The sequence below is a fragment of the Oncorhynchus nerka genome, linkage group LG8 (genome assembly GCF_034236695.1).
Source record: "Oncorhynchus nerka isolate Pitt River linkage group LG8, Oner_Uvic_2.0, whole genome shotgun sequence".
NCBI classification, from domain to species: Eukaryota; Metazoa; Chordata; class Actinopteri; order Salmoniformes; family Salmonidae; genus Oncorhynchus; species Oncorhynchus nerka.
In genome coordinates this window covers 70,845,771-70,860,765 of record NC_088403.1, presented here as the reverse complement: position 1 = coordinate 70,860,765, position 14,995 = coordinate 70,845,771, and the positions used below count along the sequence as shown (strand labels likewise).

Genomic DNA, 14,995 nt, shown 5'->3' with positions numbered 1-14,995 from the left:
GTATAGAGGTGTGGTGTATATAGAAGTGTATGTGTATAGAGGTGTGGTGTGTATAGAGGTGTGGTGTGTATAGAGGTGTGGTGTGTATAGAGGTGTAGTGTGTATAGAGGTGTAGTGTGTATAGAGGTGTAGTGTGTATAGAGGTATAGAGGTGTGGTGTATATAGTGTTGTGTGTATAGAGGTGTAGTGTATATAGAGGTGTGTGTGTATAGAGGTGTATATAGAGGTGTAGTGTGTATAGAGGTGTTGTGTGTATAGAGGGTATATAGTGTAGTGTGTATAGAGGTGTAGTGTGTATAGAGGTGTGGTGTGTATAGAGGTGTGTGTGTATAGAGGTGTATATAGAGTGTGTGTGTATAGAGGGGTATATAGAGGTGTGGTGTGTATAGAGGTGTGGTGTGTATAGAGGTGTGGTGTGTATAGAGGTGTGGTGTGTATAGAGGTGTGGTGTGTATAGAGGTGTAGTGTGTATAGAGGTGTGGTGTATATAGAGGTGTAGTGTGTATAGAGGGGTATATAGAGGTGTAGTGTGTATAGAGGTGTGGTGTGTATAGAGGGGTATATAGAGGTGTAGTGTATATAGAGGTGTGGTGTGTATATAGGTGTATATAGAGGTGTGGTGTGTATAGAGGGGTATATAGAGGTGTAGTGTGTATAGAGGTGTGGTGTGTATAGTATATAGAGGTGTAGTGTGTATAGAGGTGTGGTGTGTATAGAGGGTATATAGTGTGGTGTGTATAGAGGTGTATATAGAGGTGTAGTGTGTATAGAGGTGTGGTGTGTATAGAGGGTATATAGAGGTGTAGTATAGAGGTGTGGTGTGTATAGAGGGTATATAGAGGTGTGGTGTGTATAGAGGTGTATATAGAGGTGTAGTGTGTATAGAGGTGTATATAGAGGTGTAGTGTATATAGAGGTGTGTATAGAGGTGTGGTGTATATAGAGGTGTGGTGTATATAGAGGTGTGGTGTGTATAGAGGTGTGGTGTGTATAGAGGTGTGGTGTATATAGAGGGGTATATAGAGGTGTAGTGTGTATAGAGGTGTGGTGTGTATAGAGGTGTATATAGAGGTGTAGTGTGTATAGAGGTGTATATAGAGGTGTGGTGTGTATATAGGTGTATATAGAGGTGTGGTGTGTATAGAGGTGTATATAGAGGTGTAGTGTGTATAGAGGTGTGGTGTGTATAGAGGTGTTGTGTGTATAGAGGTGTGTATAGAGGTGTGGTGTGTATAGAGGTGTAGTGTGTATAGAGGTGTATAGAGGTGTGTATAGAGGTGTGGTGTGTATAGAGGTGTGGTGTGTATAGAGGTGTATATAGAGGTGTAGTGTGTATAGAGGTGTATATAGAGGTGTAGTGTGTATAGAGGTGTGGTGTGTATAGAGGTGTGGTGTGTATAGAGGTGTATATAGAGGTGTAGTGTGTATAGAGGTGTGTATAGAGGTGTGGTGTGTATAGAGGTGTGGTGTGTATAGAGGTGTATATAGAGGTGTAGTGTGTATAGAGGTGTTGTGTGTATAGAGGTGTATATAGAGGTGTTGTGTATAGAGGTGTATAGAGCTGTGGTGTGTATAGAGGTGTGGTGTGTATAGTTGTAGAGGTGTTAGTGTGTATAGAGGTGTTGTGTATAGAGGTGTAGAGGTGTGTATAGAGGTGTTGTGTGTATAGAGTGTATATAGAGGTGTTGTGTATAGAGGTGTATAGTGTGTATAGAGGTGTGTATAGAGGTGTGGTGTGTATAGAGGTGTATATAGAGGTGTAGTGTGTATAGAGGTGTGGTGTGTATAGAGGTGTGTATAGAGGTGTGGTGTGTATAGAGGTGTGGTGTGTATAGAGGTGTATATAGTGTAGTGTGTATAGAGGTGTATATAGAGGTGTGGTGTGTATAGAGGTGTATATAGAGGTGTAGTGTGTATAGAGGTGTGTATAGAGGTGTGGTGTGTATAGAGGTGTTGTGTGTATAGAGGTGTTGTGTGTATAGAGGTGTTGTGTGTATAGAGGTGTAGTGTGTATAGAGGTGTTGTGTGTATAGAGGTGTTGTGTATATAGAGGTGTAGTGTGTATAGAGGTGTTGTGTGTATAGAGGTGTTGTGTGTATAGAGGTGTTGTGTGTATAGAGGTGTTGTGTGTATAGAGGTGTAGTGTGTATAGAGGTGTGTATAGAGGTGTGGTGTGTATAGAGGTGTATATAGAGGTGTAGTGTGTATAGAGGTGTGGTGTGTATAGAGGTGTATATAGAGGTGTAGTGTGTATAGAGGTGTTGTGTGTATAGAGGTGTTGTGTGTATAGAGGTGTATATAGAGGTGTGGTGTGTATAGAGGTGTGTATAGAGGTGTGGTGTGTATAGAGGTGTATATAGAGGTGTAGTGTGTATAGAGGTGTGGTGTGTATAGAGGTGTGTATAGAGGTGTGGTGTGTATAGAGGTGTTGTGTGTATAGAGGTGTATATAGAGGTGTGGTGTGTATAGAGGTGTGTATAGAGGTGTGGTGTGTATAGAGGTGTATATAGAGGTGTTGTGTGTATAGAGGTGTGGTGTGTATAGAGGTGTTGTGTGTATAGAGGTGTGTATAGGTGTGTGTATAGAGGTGTTGTGTGTATAGAGGTGTATATAGAGGTGTGGTGTGTATAGAGGTGTGTATAGAGGTGTGGTGTGTATAGAGGTGTGTATAGAGGTGTGGTGTGTATAGAGGTGTGGTGTGTATAGAGGTGTGTATAGAGGTGTTATAGAGTGTATGTATAGAGGTGTAGTGTGTATAGAGGTGTTGTGTGTATAGAGGTGTATATAGAGGTGTGGTGTGTATAGAGGTGTGTATAGAGGTGTGGTGTGTATAGAGGTGTATATAGAGGTGTAGTGTGTATAGAGGTGTGGTGTGTATAGAGGTGTGTATAGAGGTGTGGTGTGTATAGAGGTGTGTATAGAGGTGTGGTGTGTATAGAGGTGTTGTGTGTATAGAGGTGTATATAGAGGTGTAGTGTGTATAGAGGTGTATATAGAGGTGTGGTGTGTATAGAGGTGTAGTGTGTATAGAGGTGTGTATAGAGGTGTGGTGTGTATAGAGGTGTTGTGTGTATAGAGGTGTATATAGAGGTGTAGTGTGTATAGAGGTGTGTATAGAGGTGTAGTGTGTATAGAGGTGTATATAGAGGTGTAGTGTGTATAGAGGTGTGTATAGAGGTGTGGTGTGTATAGAGGTGTTGTGTGTATAGAGGTGTATATAGAGGTGTAGTGTGTATAGAGGTGTGTATAGAGGTGTAGTGTGTATAGAGGTGTGTATAGAGGTGTGTATAGAGGTGTAGTGTGTATAGAGGTGTGTATAGAGGTGTTGTGTGTATAGAGGTGTATATAGAGGTGTGGTGTGTATATAGGTGTATATAGAGGTGTAGTGTGTATAGAGGTGTATATAGAGGTGTAGTGTGTATAGAGGTGTGTATAGAGGTGTGGTGTGTATAGAGGTGTTGTGTGTATAGAGGTGTGTATAGAGGTGTGGTGTGTATAGAGGTGTTGTGTGTATAGAGGTGTGGTGTGTATAGAGGTGTGGTGTGTATAGAGGTGTGGTGTGTATAGAGGTGTGGTGTATATAGAGGTGTGGTGTATATAGAGGTGTGGTGTATATAGAGGTGTGTATAGAGGTGTGGTGTGTATAGAGGTGTGGTGTGTATAGAGGTGTGGTGTGTATAGAGGTGTAGTGTGTATAGAGGTGTGGTGTATATAGAGGTGTGGTGTGTATAGAGGTGTGTATAGAGGTGTGGTGTATATAGAGGTGTGGTGTGTATAGAGGTGTATATAGAGGTGTAGTGTGTATAGAGGTGTGGTGTGTATAGAGGTGTTGTGTGCTGATCCCTGACTGTTTGATCCTTCCCATCCTCTTAGCGCTCCAATCCACATTCCGACCCAGCTCTGCTGGTTACCCCCGACAACGCCGTGTGTGTCTGTGCTCTAGGTAGCCAGGTACTCTTTAGTCACAGTTATTTATTATTGTTTTCTGCCGTTCGACAGAATGATTCATCAGTCATGTTACAGGTATTACTAATTTAAACAACGATCATGAGAGAAGTGTAACATTTCGTTGCTGTGTCAGTCTCCGTCTCTCAGAGTTCTCAGGATATAGTTCTCTCTCTCCAGCTGGGCGTTCCTTTCTGATAGTTCTTTAATCTGTTCCCATAGCAACTCCACTTCCTCTCTGACCGCCAGCATCAGGTGGGTCTTTACAAGGTCCTGAAATATAGAAAACAATCTACACTGAGTGGACAAAACACTAAGAACACCTTCCTAATATTGAGTTCCACCCCCTTTTGCCCTCAGAACAGCCTCAATTTGTCTGGGTGTAACCGGTGTGAAATGGCTAGCTAGTTAGCGGAGTGCGCGCTAATAGCGTTTCAATCGGTGACGTCACTCGCTCTGAGACCTTGAAGTAGTTGTTCCCCTTGCTCTGCAAGGCCCGCGGCTTCTGTGGAGCGATGGGTAACGATGCTTCGTGGGAGGCAGTTGTAGATTTGTGCAGAGGGTCCTTGGTTCGAGCCCAGGTAGGGGTGAGGAGAGGGACGGAAGCTATACTGTTACTTGGACATGGTCTCTAAAGGCGGCGAAAGCATTCAACAGGGATGCTGGCCCATGTTGACTCCAATGCTTCCCACAGTTGTCAAGTTGGCTGCCTGTCCTTTGGATGGTGGACCATTTTTGATTCACACGGGAAACTGTTGCAGTTCTTGCCACATACCGGTGTGCCTGGCACCTACTACCATACCCCATTCAAAGGCACTTTAATATTTTGTCTTGCCAATTCACCTTCTGATTGGCACACATACACAATCCTTGTTTCAATTGTCTCAAGACTTAAAAATCCTTCTTTAACCAGTCTCCTCCCCATCTACATGTCTCCTCCCCTTCATCTACATGTCTCCTCCCCTTCATCTACACAGATTGAAGTGGATTTAACAAGTGACATCAATAAGGGATCATAGCTTTCACCTGGATTCACCTGGTCAGTCTCATGGAAAGAGCAGGTGTTCCTAGTGTTTTGTCCAATCAGTGTATAAATCAGTTAAATTAAGAACAAATTATTTTTTTCAATGACGGCCTACAATGTCCAAACACGGACGACGCTGGGCCAATTGTGTGCCGCACTATGGGACGCCCAATCACGGCCGGTAACTGTTAAAATAATGTCTGGGACTATAACAGATTTGGCGAAAATCCGACCAGAATTATTTCTTTTTTATTATGGAAACCTATTGTTTCTATGTAACTCCGTCTCCCAGATTGCAATTCCTATGGCTTCCACTAGATGTCAACATTCTTTATTCAAGGTTTCAGGCTTCTTTTTTGAAAAACACAACAGAGACCTACCATGGCTTGCTCGATCTTGTTGTCGATTGCGATCATGCTGCTGCTCGACCCACTGCAAAGATGAGAAAATAAAACAGTTTTGAATAGTGTGTGTGTGTGCGTGTCTAGATTCAGTGTAATGTGGTGGCACATGGTTCCCATCAGAGTATGTGAGTATGGAGTTGAGTGGTTGGAAATCAGCCGCTCTACATCCTTTCCAACCGCTCCACTAAAAACCAAACCGCTCCTCGCTCACAAGGGAAAATAAACTAATTACCACTCATTCATTAAAACACCATTTAACCAACACCCATCTATTGTTATGACTACCTGGACCTATCGTTTGATTTGGAATTATTGAAACCAAACCATATGATTTAAATGAAAAGGATTTTCATAAATATAAACACTCTGAATAGGCTACATGTCATATTAAACCCTCTGAATAGGCTACATGTCATATTAACACTCTGAATAGGCTACATGTCATATTAAACCCTCTGAATCGGCTACATGTCATATTAACACTCTGAATAGGCTACATGTCATATTAAACCCTCTGAATAGGCTACATGTCATATTAAACCCTCTGAATAGGCTACATGTCATATTAAACAGTATATAAACCCTCTGAATAGACTACATGTCATATTAAACACTCTGAATAGACTACATGTCATATTAAACCCTCTGAATAGGCTACATGTCATATTAAACCCTCTGAATAGGCTACATGTCATATTAAACAGTATATAAACACTCTGAATAGGCTACATGTCATATTAAACCCTCTGAATAGACTACATGTCATATTAAACCCTCTGAATAGACTACATGTCATATTAAACCCTCTGAATAGACTACATGTCATATTAAACACTCTGAATAGGCTACATGTCATATTAAACCCTCTGAATAGACTACATGTCATATTAAACACTCTGAATAGGCTACATGTCATATTAAACACTCTGAATAGACTACATGTCATATTAAACACTCTGAATAGGCTACATGTCATATTAAACACTCTGAATAGACTACATGTCATATTAAACACTCTGAATAGACTACATGTCATATTAAACACTCTGAATAGGCTACATGTCATATTAAACAGTATATTAACACTCTGAATAGGCTACATGTCATATTAAACCCTCTGAATAGGCTACATGTCATATTAAACAGTATATTAACACTCTGAATAGGCTACATGTCATATTAAACACTCTGAATAGACTACATGTCATATTAAACAGTATATAAACACTCTGAATAGACTACATGTCATATTAAACACTCTGAATAGGCTACATGTCATATTAACACTCTGAATAGACTACATGTCATATTAAACAGTATATTAACACTCTGAATAGACTACATGTCATATTAACACTGAATAGACTACATGTCATATTAAACAGTATATTAACACTCTGAATAGACTACATGTCATATTAAACCCTCTGAATAGGCTACATGTCATATTAAACCCTCTGCATAGGCTACATGTCATATTAAACAGTATATTAACACTCTGAATAGGCTACATGTCATATTAAACAGTATATTAACACTCTGAATAGGCTACATGTCATATTAACACTCTGAATAGGCTACATGTCATATTAAACACTCTGAATAGACTACATGTCATATTAAACACTCTGAATAGGCTACATGTCATATAAACCCTCTGAATAGGCTACATGTCATATTAAACCCTCTGAATAGACTACATGTCATATTAAACAGTATATAAACACTCTGAATAGACTACATGTCATATTAAACCCTCTGAATAGACTACATGTCATATTAAACCCTCTGAATAGGCTACATGTCATATTAAACACACTGAATAGGCTACATGTCATATTAAACCCTCTGAATAGGCTACATGTCATGTTAACACTCTGAATAGGCTACATGTCATATTAAACACACTGAATAGGCTACATGTCATATTAAACACTCTGAATAGACTACATGTCATATTAAACCCTCTGAATCGGCTACATGTCATATTAACACTCTGAATAGGCTACATGTCATATTAAACCCTCTGAATAGGCTACATGTCATATTAAACCCTCTGAATAGGCTACATGTCATATTAAACAGTATATAAACCCTCTGAATAGACTACATGTCATATTAAACACTCTGAATAGACTACATGTCATATTAAACCCTCTGAATAGGCTACATGTCATATTAAACCCTCTGAATAGGCTACATGTCATATTAAACAGTATATAAACACTCTGAATAGGCTACATGTCATATTAAACCCTCTGAATCGGCTACATGTCATATTAAACACTCTGAATAGACTACATGTCATATTAAACACTCTGAATAGGCTACATGTCATATTAAACAGTATATAAACCCTCTGAATAGACTACATGTCATATTAAACACTCTGAATAGACTACATGTCATATTAAACACTCTGAATAGGCTACATGTCATATTAAACCCTCTGAATAGGCTACATGTCATATTAAACAGTATATTAACACTCTGAATAGGCTACATGTCATATTAAACCCTCTGAATAGACTACATGTCATATTAAACAGTATATAAACACTCTGAATAGACTACATGTCATATTAAACAGTATATTAACACTCTGAATAGGCTACATGTCATATTAAACCCTCTGAATAGGCTACATGTCATATTAAACCCTCTGCATAGGCTACATGTCATATTAAACAGTATATTAACACTCTGAATAGGCTACATGTCATATTAAACCCTCTGAATAGACTACATGTCATATTAAACCCTCTGAATAGACTACATGTCATATTAAACCCTCTGAATAGGCTACATGTCATATTAAACACTCTGAATAGGCTACATGTCATATTAAACCCTCTGAATAGGCTACATGTCATATTAAACAGTATATTAACACTCTGAATAGGCTACATGTCATATTAAACCCTCTGAATAGGCTACATGTCATATTAAACCCTCTGAATAGACTACATGTCATATTAAACACTCTGAATAGACTACATGTCATATTAAACACTCTGAATAGACTACATGTCATATTAAACACTCTGAATAGACTACATGTCATATTAAACACTCTGAATAGACTACATGTCATATTAAACACTCTGAATAGACTACATGTCATATTAAACACTCTGAATAGGCTACATGTCATATTAAACACTCTGAATAGACTACATGTCATATTAAACAGTATATAAACACTCTGAATAGACTACATGTCATATTAAACACTCTGAATAGACTACATGTCATATTAAACACTCTGAATAGACTACATGTCATATTAAACACTCTGAATAGACTACATGTCATATTAAACACTCTGAATAGGCTACATGTCATATAAACCCTCTGAATAGGCTACATGTCATATTAAACCCTCTGAATAGACTACATGTCATATTAAACAGTATATAAACACACTGAATAGGCTACATGTCATATTAAACACTCTGAATAGGCTACATGTCATATAAACACTCTGAATAGACTACATGTCATATTAAACACTCTGAATAGACTACATGTCATATTAAACCCTCTGAATAGGCTACATGTCATATTAAACACACTGAATAGGCTACATGTCATATTAAACCCTCTGAATAGGCTACATGTCATATTAAACACACTGAATAGGCTACATGTCATATTAAACACTCTGAATAGACTACATGTCATATTAAACACTCTGAATAGGCTACATGTCATATAAACACTCTGAATAGACTACATGTCATATTAAACAGCATATAAACACTCTGAATAGACTACATGTCATATTAAACCCTCTGAATAGACTACATGTCATATTAAACCCTCTGAATAGACTACATGTTATATTAAACCCTCTGAATAGACTACATGTCATATTAAACACTCTGAATAGACTACATGTCATATTAAACCCTCTGAATAGACTACATGTCATATTAAACACTCTGAATAGACTACATGTCATATTAAACACTCTGAATAGACTACATGTCATATTAAACACTCTGAATAGACTACATGTCATATTAAACACTCTGAATAGACTACATGTCATATTAAACACTCTGAATAGACTACATGTCATATAAACACTCTGAATAGGCTACATGTCATATTAAACCCTCTGAATAGGCTACATGTCATATTAAACAGTATATAAACACTCTGAATAGGCTACATGTTATATTAACACTGAATAGGCTACATGTCATATTAAACCCTCTGAATAGGCTACATGTCATATTAAACACTCTGAATAGGCTACATGTTATATTAACACTGAATAGGCTACATGTCATATTAAACCCTCTGAATAGGCTACATGTCATATTAAACAGTATATAAACACTCTGAATAGACTACATGTTATATTAACACTGAATAGGCTACATGTCATATTAACACTCTGAATAGACTACATGTCATATTAAACACTCTGAATAGACTACATGTCATATAAACACTCTGAATAGGCTACATGTCATATTAAACACTCTGAATAGACTACATGTCATATAAACACTCTGAATAGGCTACATGTCATATTAAACACTCTGAATAGACTACATGTCATATTAAACACTCTGAATAGACTACATGTCATATAAACACTCTGAATAGACTACATGTCATATTAAACAGTATATTAACACTCTGAATAGACTACATGTCATATAAACACTCTGAATAGACTACATGTCATATTAACACTCTGAATAGACTACATGTCATATTAACACTCTGAATAGACTACATGTCATATTAAACCCTCTGAATAGACTACATGTCATATTAAACCCTCTGAATAGACTACATGTCATATTAACACTCTGAATAGACTACATGTCATATTAACACTCTGAATAGGCTACATGTCATATTAAACCCTCTGAATAGGCTACATGTCATATTAAACAGTATATAAACACTCTGAATAGACTACATGTCATATAAACACTCTGAATAGACTACATGTCATATTAACACTCTGAATAGACTACATGTCATATTAACACTCTGAATAGACTACATGTCATATTAAACCCTCTGAATAGACTACATGTCATATTAAACCCTCTGAATAGACTACATGTCATATTAACACTCTGAATAGACTACATGTCATATTAACACTCTGAATAGGCTACATGTCATATTAAACCCTCTGAATAGGCTACATGTCATATTAAACAGTATATAAACACTCTGAATAGGCTACATGTTATATTAACACTGAATAGGCTACATGTCATATTAAACCCTCTGAATAGGCTACATGTCATATTAAACACTCTGAATAGGCTACATGTCATATTAAACCCTCTGAATAGGCTACATGTCATATTAAACAGTATATAAACACTCTGAATAGGCTACATGTCATATTAAACCCTCTGAATAGGCTACATGTCATATTAAACCCTCTGAATAGACTACATGTCATATTAAACCCTCTGAATAGACTACATGTCATATTAAACACTCTGAATAGGCTACATGTCATATTAACACTCTGAATAGACTACATGTCATATTAAACACTCTGAATAGGCTACATGTCATATTAAACACTCTGAATAGACTACATGTCATATTAACACTGAATAGACTACATGTCATATTAACACTCTGAATAGGCTACATGTCATATTAAACACTCTGAATAGGCTACATGTCATATTAAACCCTCTGAATAGACTACATGTCATATTAACACTCTGAATAGACTACATGTCATATTAAACAGCATATTAACACTCTGAATAGACTACATGTCATATTAAACAGCATATTAACCCTCTGAATAGGCTACATGTCATATTAACACTCTGAATAGGCTACATGTCATATTAAACCCTCTGAATAGACTACATGTCATATTAAACCCTCTGAATAGACTACATGTCATATTAACACTCTGAATAGACTACATGTCATATTAAACCCTCTGAATAGACTACATGTCATATTAAACCCTCTGAATAGACTACATGTCATATTAAACCCTCTGAATAGACTACATGTCATATTAACACTGAATAGACTACATGTCATATTAACACTCTGAATAGGCTACATGTCATATTAAACCCTCTGAATAGACTACATGTCATATTAAACCCTCTGAATAGACTACATGTCATATTAACACTCTGAATAGACTACATGTCATATTAAACAGCATATTAACACTCTGAATAGACTACATGTTATATTAAACAGTATATTAACACTCTGAATAGGCTACATGTCATATTAAACCCTCTGAATAGACTACATGTCATATTAAACCCTCTGAATAGACTACATGTCATATTAAACCCTCTGAATAGACTACATGTCATATTAAACCCTCTGAATAGACTACATGTCATATTAAACAGTATATAAACACTCTGAATAGACTACATGTCATATTAAACAGTATATTAACACTCTGAATAGGCTACATGTCATATTAAACCCTCTGAATAGACTACATGTCATATTAAACACTCTGAATAGACTACATGTCATATTAAACACTCTGAATAGGCTACATGTCATATTAAATAGCATATAAACACTCTACATTAGTCAGGAGCAGACAGGGCACCTAAGAAGGAATGAATGTATTGCCTATTGTATTAGCCCATTGTATTAGCCCTTTGTATTAGCCTATTGTATTAGCCTATTGTATTAGCCTATTATCTCGGTGATTTCAAGGCTATAGCCGACAAACAAATACATTGTGGCGCATTTGAGAGTGTGACACGCTAGGCTGGCAGGAACATAAAGCTCTCAGCACCTAAACATTTAGTTGTATTAAATCATTATACTCAATAAATTGTTACTTAGAATGAAATTCAAATGAATGAAAAATGTCTTATTAGGCCCAGTGGCTTTGAATTAATTTGAGCTTTTTAGGCAATATAACACTATCAAAAGGCCAAAATCAATTGTAGCCTATTGTGGCACAAACTAATCAAAAGGTCTGACTGCTCAGAGATGGGAAAATGGTGACAACGGGTGTGTGTGTGTGTGTTTCAGGGGAAAGGGGTATATCTGATCTCCATCAGCTAGGACTTGACATTGGTTAATCAAATCTTCCCATTTCTGCCAGTTTTTGCTCAATTTCATGCCTTCTCAAACAGCTGCAGCTGCATATGCATTCACACATCAAGTCTTCTCTTGAGTTGGGCTCAGGATGGAACAACTGTTGAACATCTCTGAGTGTATGGTTGTTTGTGGGGAAAGAGGTTGAGTATGCGATGCGGTAATGGTCACCTTAACTAGTAATGTTAGGGACAATACAGGATGAATCACAATAATTGTTTGCTAAAATAATAATTGTAAATTTTGTAATGGCAATCTTGGTTCTAGGTACCAATCCTGGTTCTAGGTACCAATCCTGGTTCTAGGTACCAATCCTGGTTCTAGGTACCAATCTTGGTTCTAGGTACCAATCCTGGTTCTAGGTACCAATCCTGGTTCTAGGTAACAATCTTGGTTCTAGGTAACAATCCTGGTTCTAGGTACCAATCCTGGTTCTAGGTAACAATCCTGGTTCTAGGTAACAATCCTTTGCATGAACTGCCTACATTACTACGCATTTTATTTGTTAATTGTGTAAGATACGCAATATTGTTACATTATATTATATATAAATAACTGCCCCCCCAAAAAAGGTCCCCTTTTCAGACCCTTTCTTTCAAAGATAATTCATACAGATCCAAATAACTTCACAGATCTTCATTGTAAAGGGTTTAAACACTTTCCCATGCTTGTTCAATGAACCATAAACAATTAATGAACACGCACCTGTGGAATGGTCGTTAAGACACTAACAACTTACAGACGGTAGGCAATTAAGGTCACAGTTATGAAAACGTAGGACACTAAAGAGGCCTTCCTACTGACTCTGAAAACACCAAAAGAAAGATGCCCTGGGTCCCTGCTCATCTGTGTGAACGTGCCTTAGGCATGCTGCAAGATGGCATGAGGACTGCAGATGTGGCCAAGGCAATAAATTGCAATGTCCGTACTGTGAGACGTCTAAGGCAGAGCTTCAGGGAGACAGAACGGACATCTGATCGTCCTCGCAGTGGCAGACCACGTGTAATAACACCTGCACAGGATCGGTATATCCATACATCACACCTGCGGGACAGGTACAGGATGGCAACAACAGCTGCCCGAGTTACACCAGAAACGCAGAATCCCTCAATCAGTGCTCAGACTGTCCGCAACAAACAGAGAGCCTGGACTGAGGACTTGTAGGCCTTTTCTTAGGCCTGTTGTAAGGAAGGGTCTCACTAGACATCACCGGCAACAACGTCGCCTATGGGCACAAACCCACCGTCGTTGGACCAGACAGGACTGACAAAAAGTGCTCTTCACTGACGAGTCGCGGTTTTGTCTCACCAGGGGTGATGGTCGGATTCACGTTTATCGTCGAAGGAATGAGCGTTACGCCGAGGCCTGTACTGTGGAGCGGGATCGATTTGGAGGTGGAGGGTCTGTCATGGTCTGGAGCGGGATCGATTTGGAGGTGGAGGGTCTGTCATGGTCTGGAGCGGGATCGATTTGGAGGTGGAGGGTCCGTCATGGTCTGGGACGGGATTCTCTCCCTCCCTAAAAAGACAAGGAATATAATATCTATTGTTTACAGGAAACTCATTCAATGATTTTAGATGAAGTTGTGAGGAAAAAGGACAGGTGGGGGGGGGCGAAATATACTTCTCCAATGGGCAAGAAATGTAAAAGAGGTGATGATATTAATGAACAGTAATTTTGATCCAAATGTGCAAATTGTCCAACAGATCCACAAGGTAGAGGGATGATTTTAAATATGTTATTGGACCAGAAACAGACATGTGTCATTTACCTTTACGGGCCGAATAATGATGATCCACGCTTCTTTGAAAATATATATAATAATTGATCAACCTTACAAGCAATACAAGACTATTATTATGATGATTGATTATAATATGGTTTTAAATACATCTATGGAACGTAATTGAAATCACGAATGTCATGGATATATTGGAACTAGTAGATATTTGGATGCTTAATTATCCTGACCTAGTGAGATATACATGGCAGAGGCTTAACCAAAAAAGTTAGAAAGAAAACAAGTTTTGATAAGGGAGTGAATGCGGTCAGATCAACAAATAATTGGCATATACATTACATTTACAGAAATTCCACGTGGAAGAGGATATTGAAAATTTAATCAAAGCCTATTGGATGATAAATGATTCTGTCCTTGCTAAAACGTTATTACAGACTTTTTCCTAAATAAACATAGGTACAGCAAATCCCCTGATTGTATGGGACACTTTTAAAATGTGTATTTAGAGGCCATGCAGCTCAGTACTCATCTATAAAACAAAAGCAATTTAGGTCAAACGAGTCCATATTAACAAAGGAAATAGAAGGACAGTACTGATAGTTAGAATACTTTAGAGGAAAAACGTGGAGGAACCTATGGAGGGAATGGAGAAACTTATTCAAGAAAGATCAAGTGTAATTTATTATAAAAATAAAGCAAACTGGATGGAAAATGCACCAAATTATTTTTTGAAATCTTCAACGTAGAAATTACCAAAAATAACTGACTGAAACTTGTTACAAATG

General features: G+C 37.8%; 1 protein-coding gene across 1 annotated transcript in view; it reads right to left on the bottom strand.

Moving 5' to 3' along the window:
* Positions 1-3,958: 3,958 nt before the first annotated feature.
* LOC115128139 (TSC22 domain family protein 4-like) overlaps positions 3,959-14,995 on the bottom strand; it is a 47,488-nt gene continuing 36,451 nt past the window's right edge. Inside the window, exons 4-5 of the mRNA XM_065022039.1 lie at positions 5,351-5,402; positions 3,959-4,219 (exon numbers count right to left, since the gene is read on the bottom strand). Of these exons, the coding sequence (XP_064878111.1) occupies positions 4,079-4,219; positions 5,351-5,402 (193 nt within the window). The 3' untranslated portion in view covers positions 3,959-4,078. The remainder of the gene's footprint in view (positions 4,220-5,350; positions 5,403-14,995) is intronic.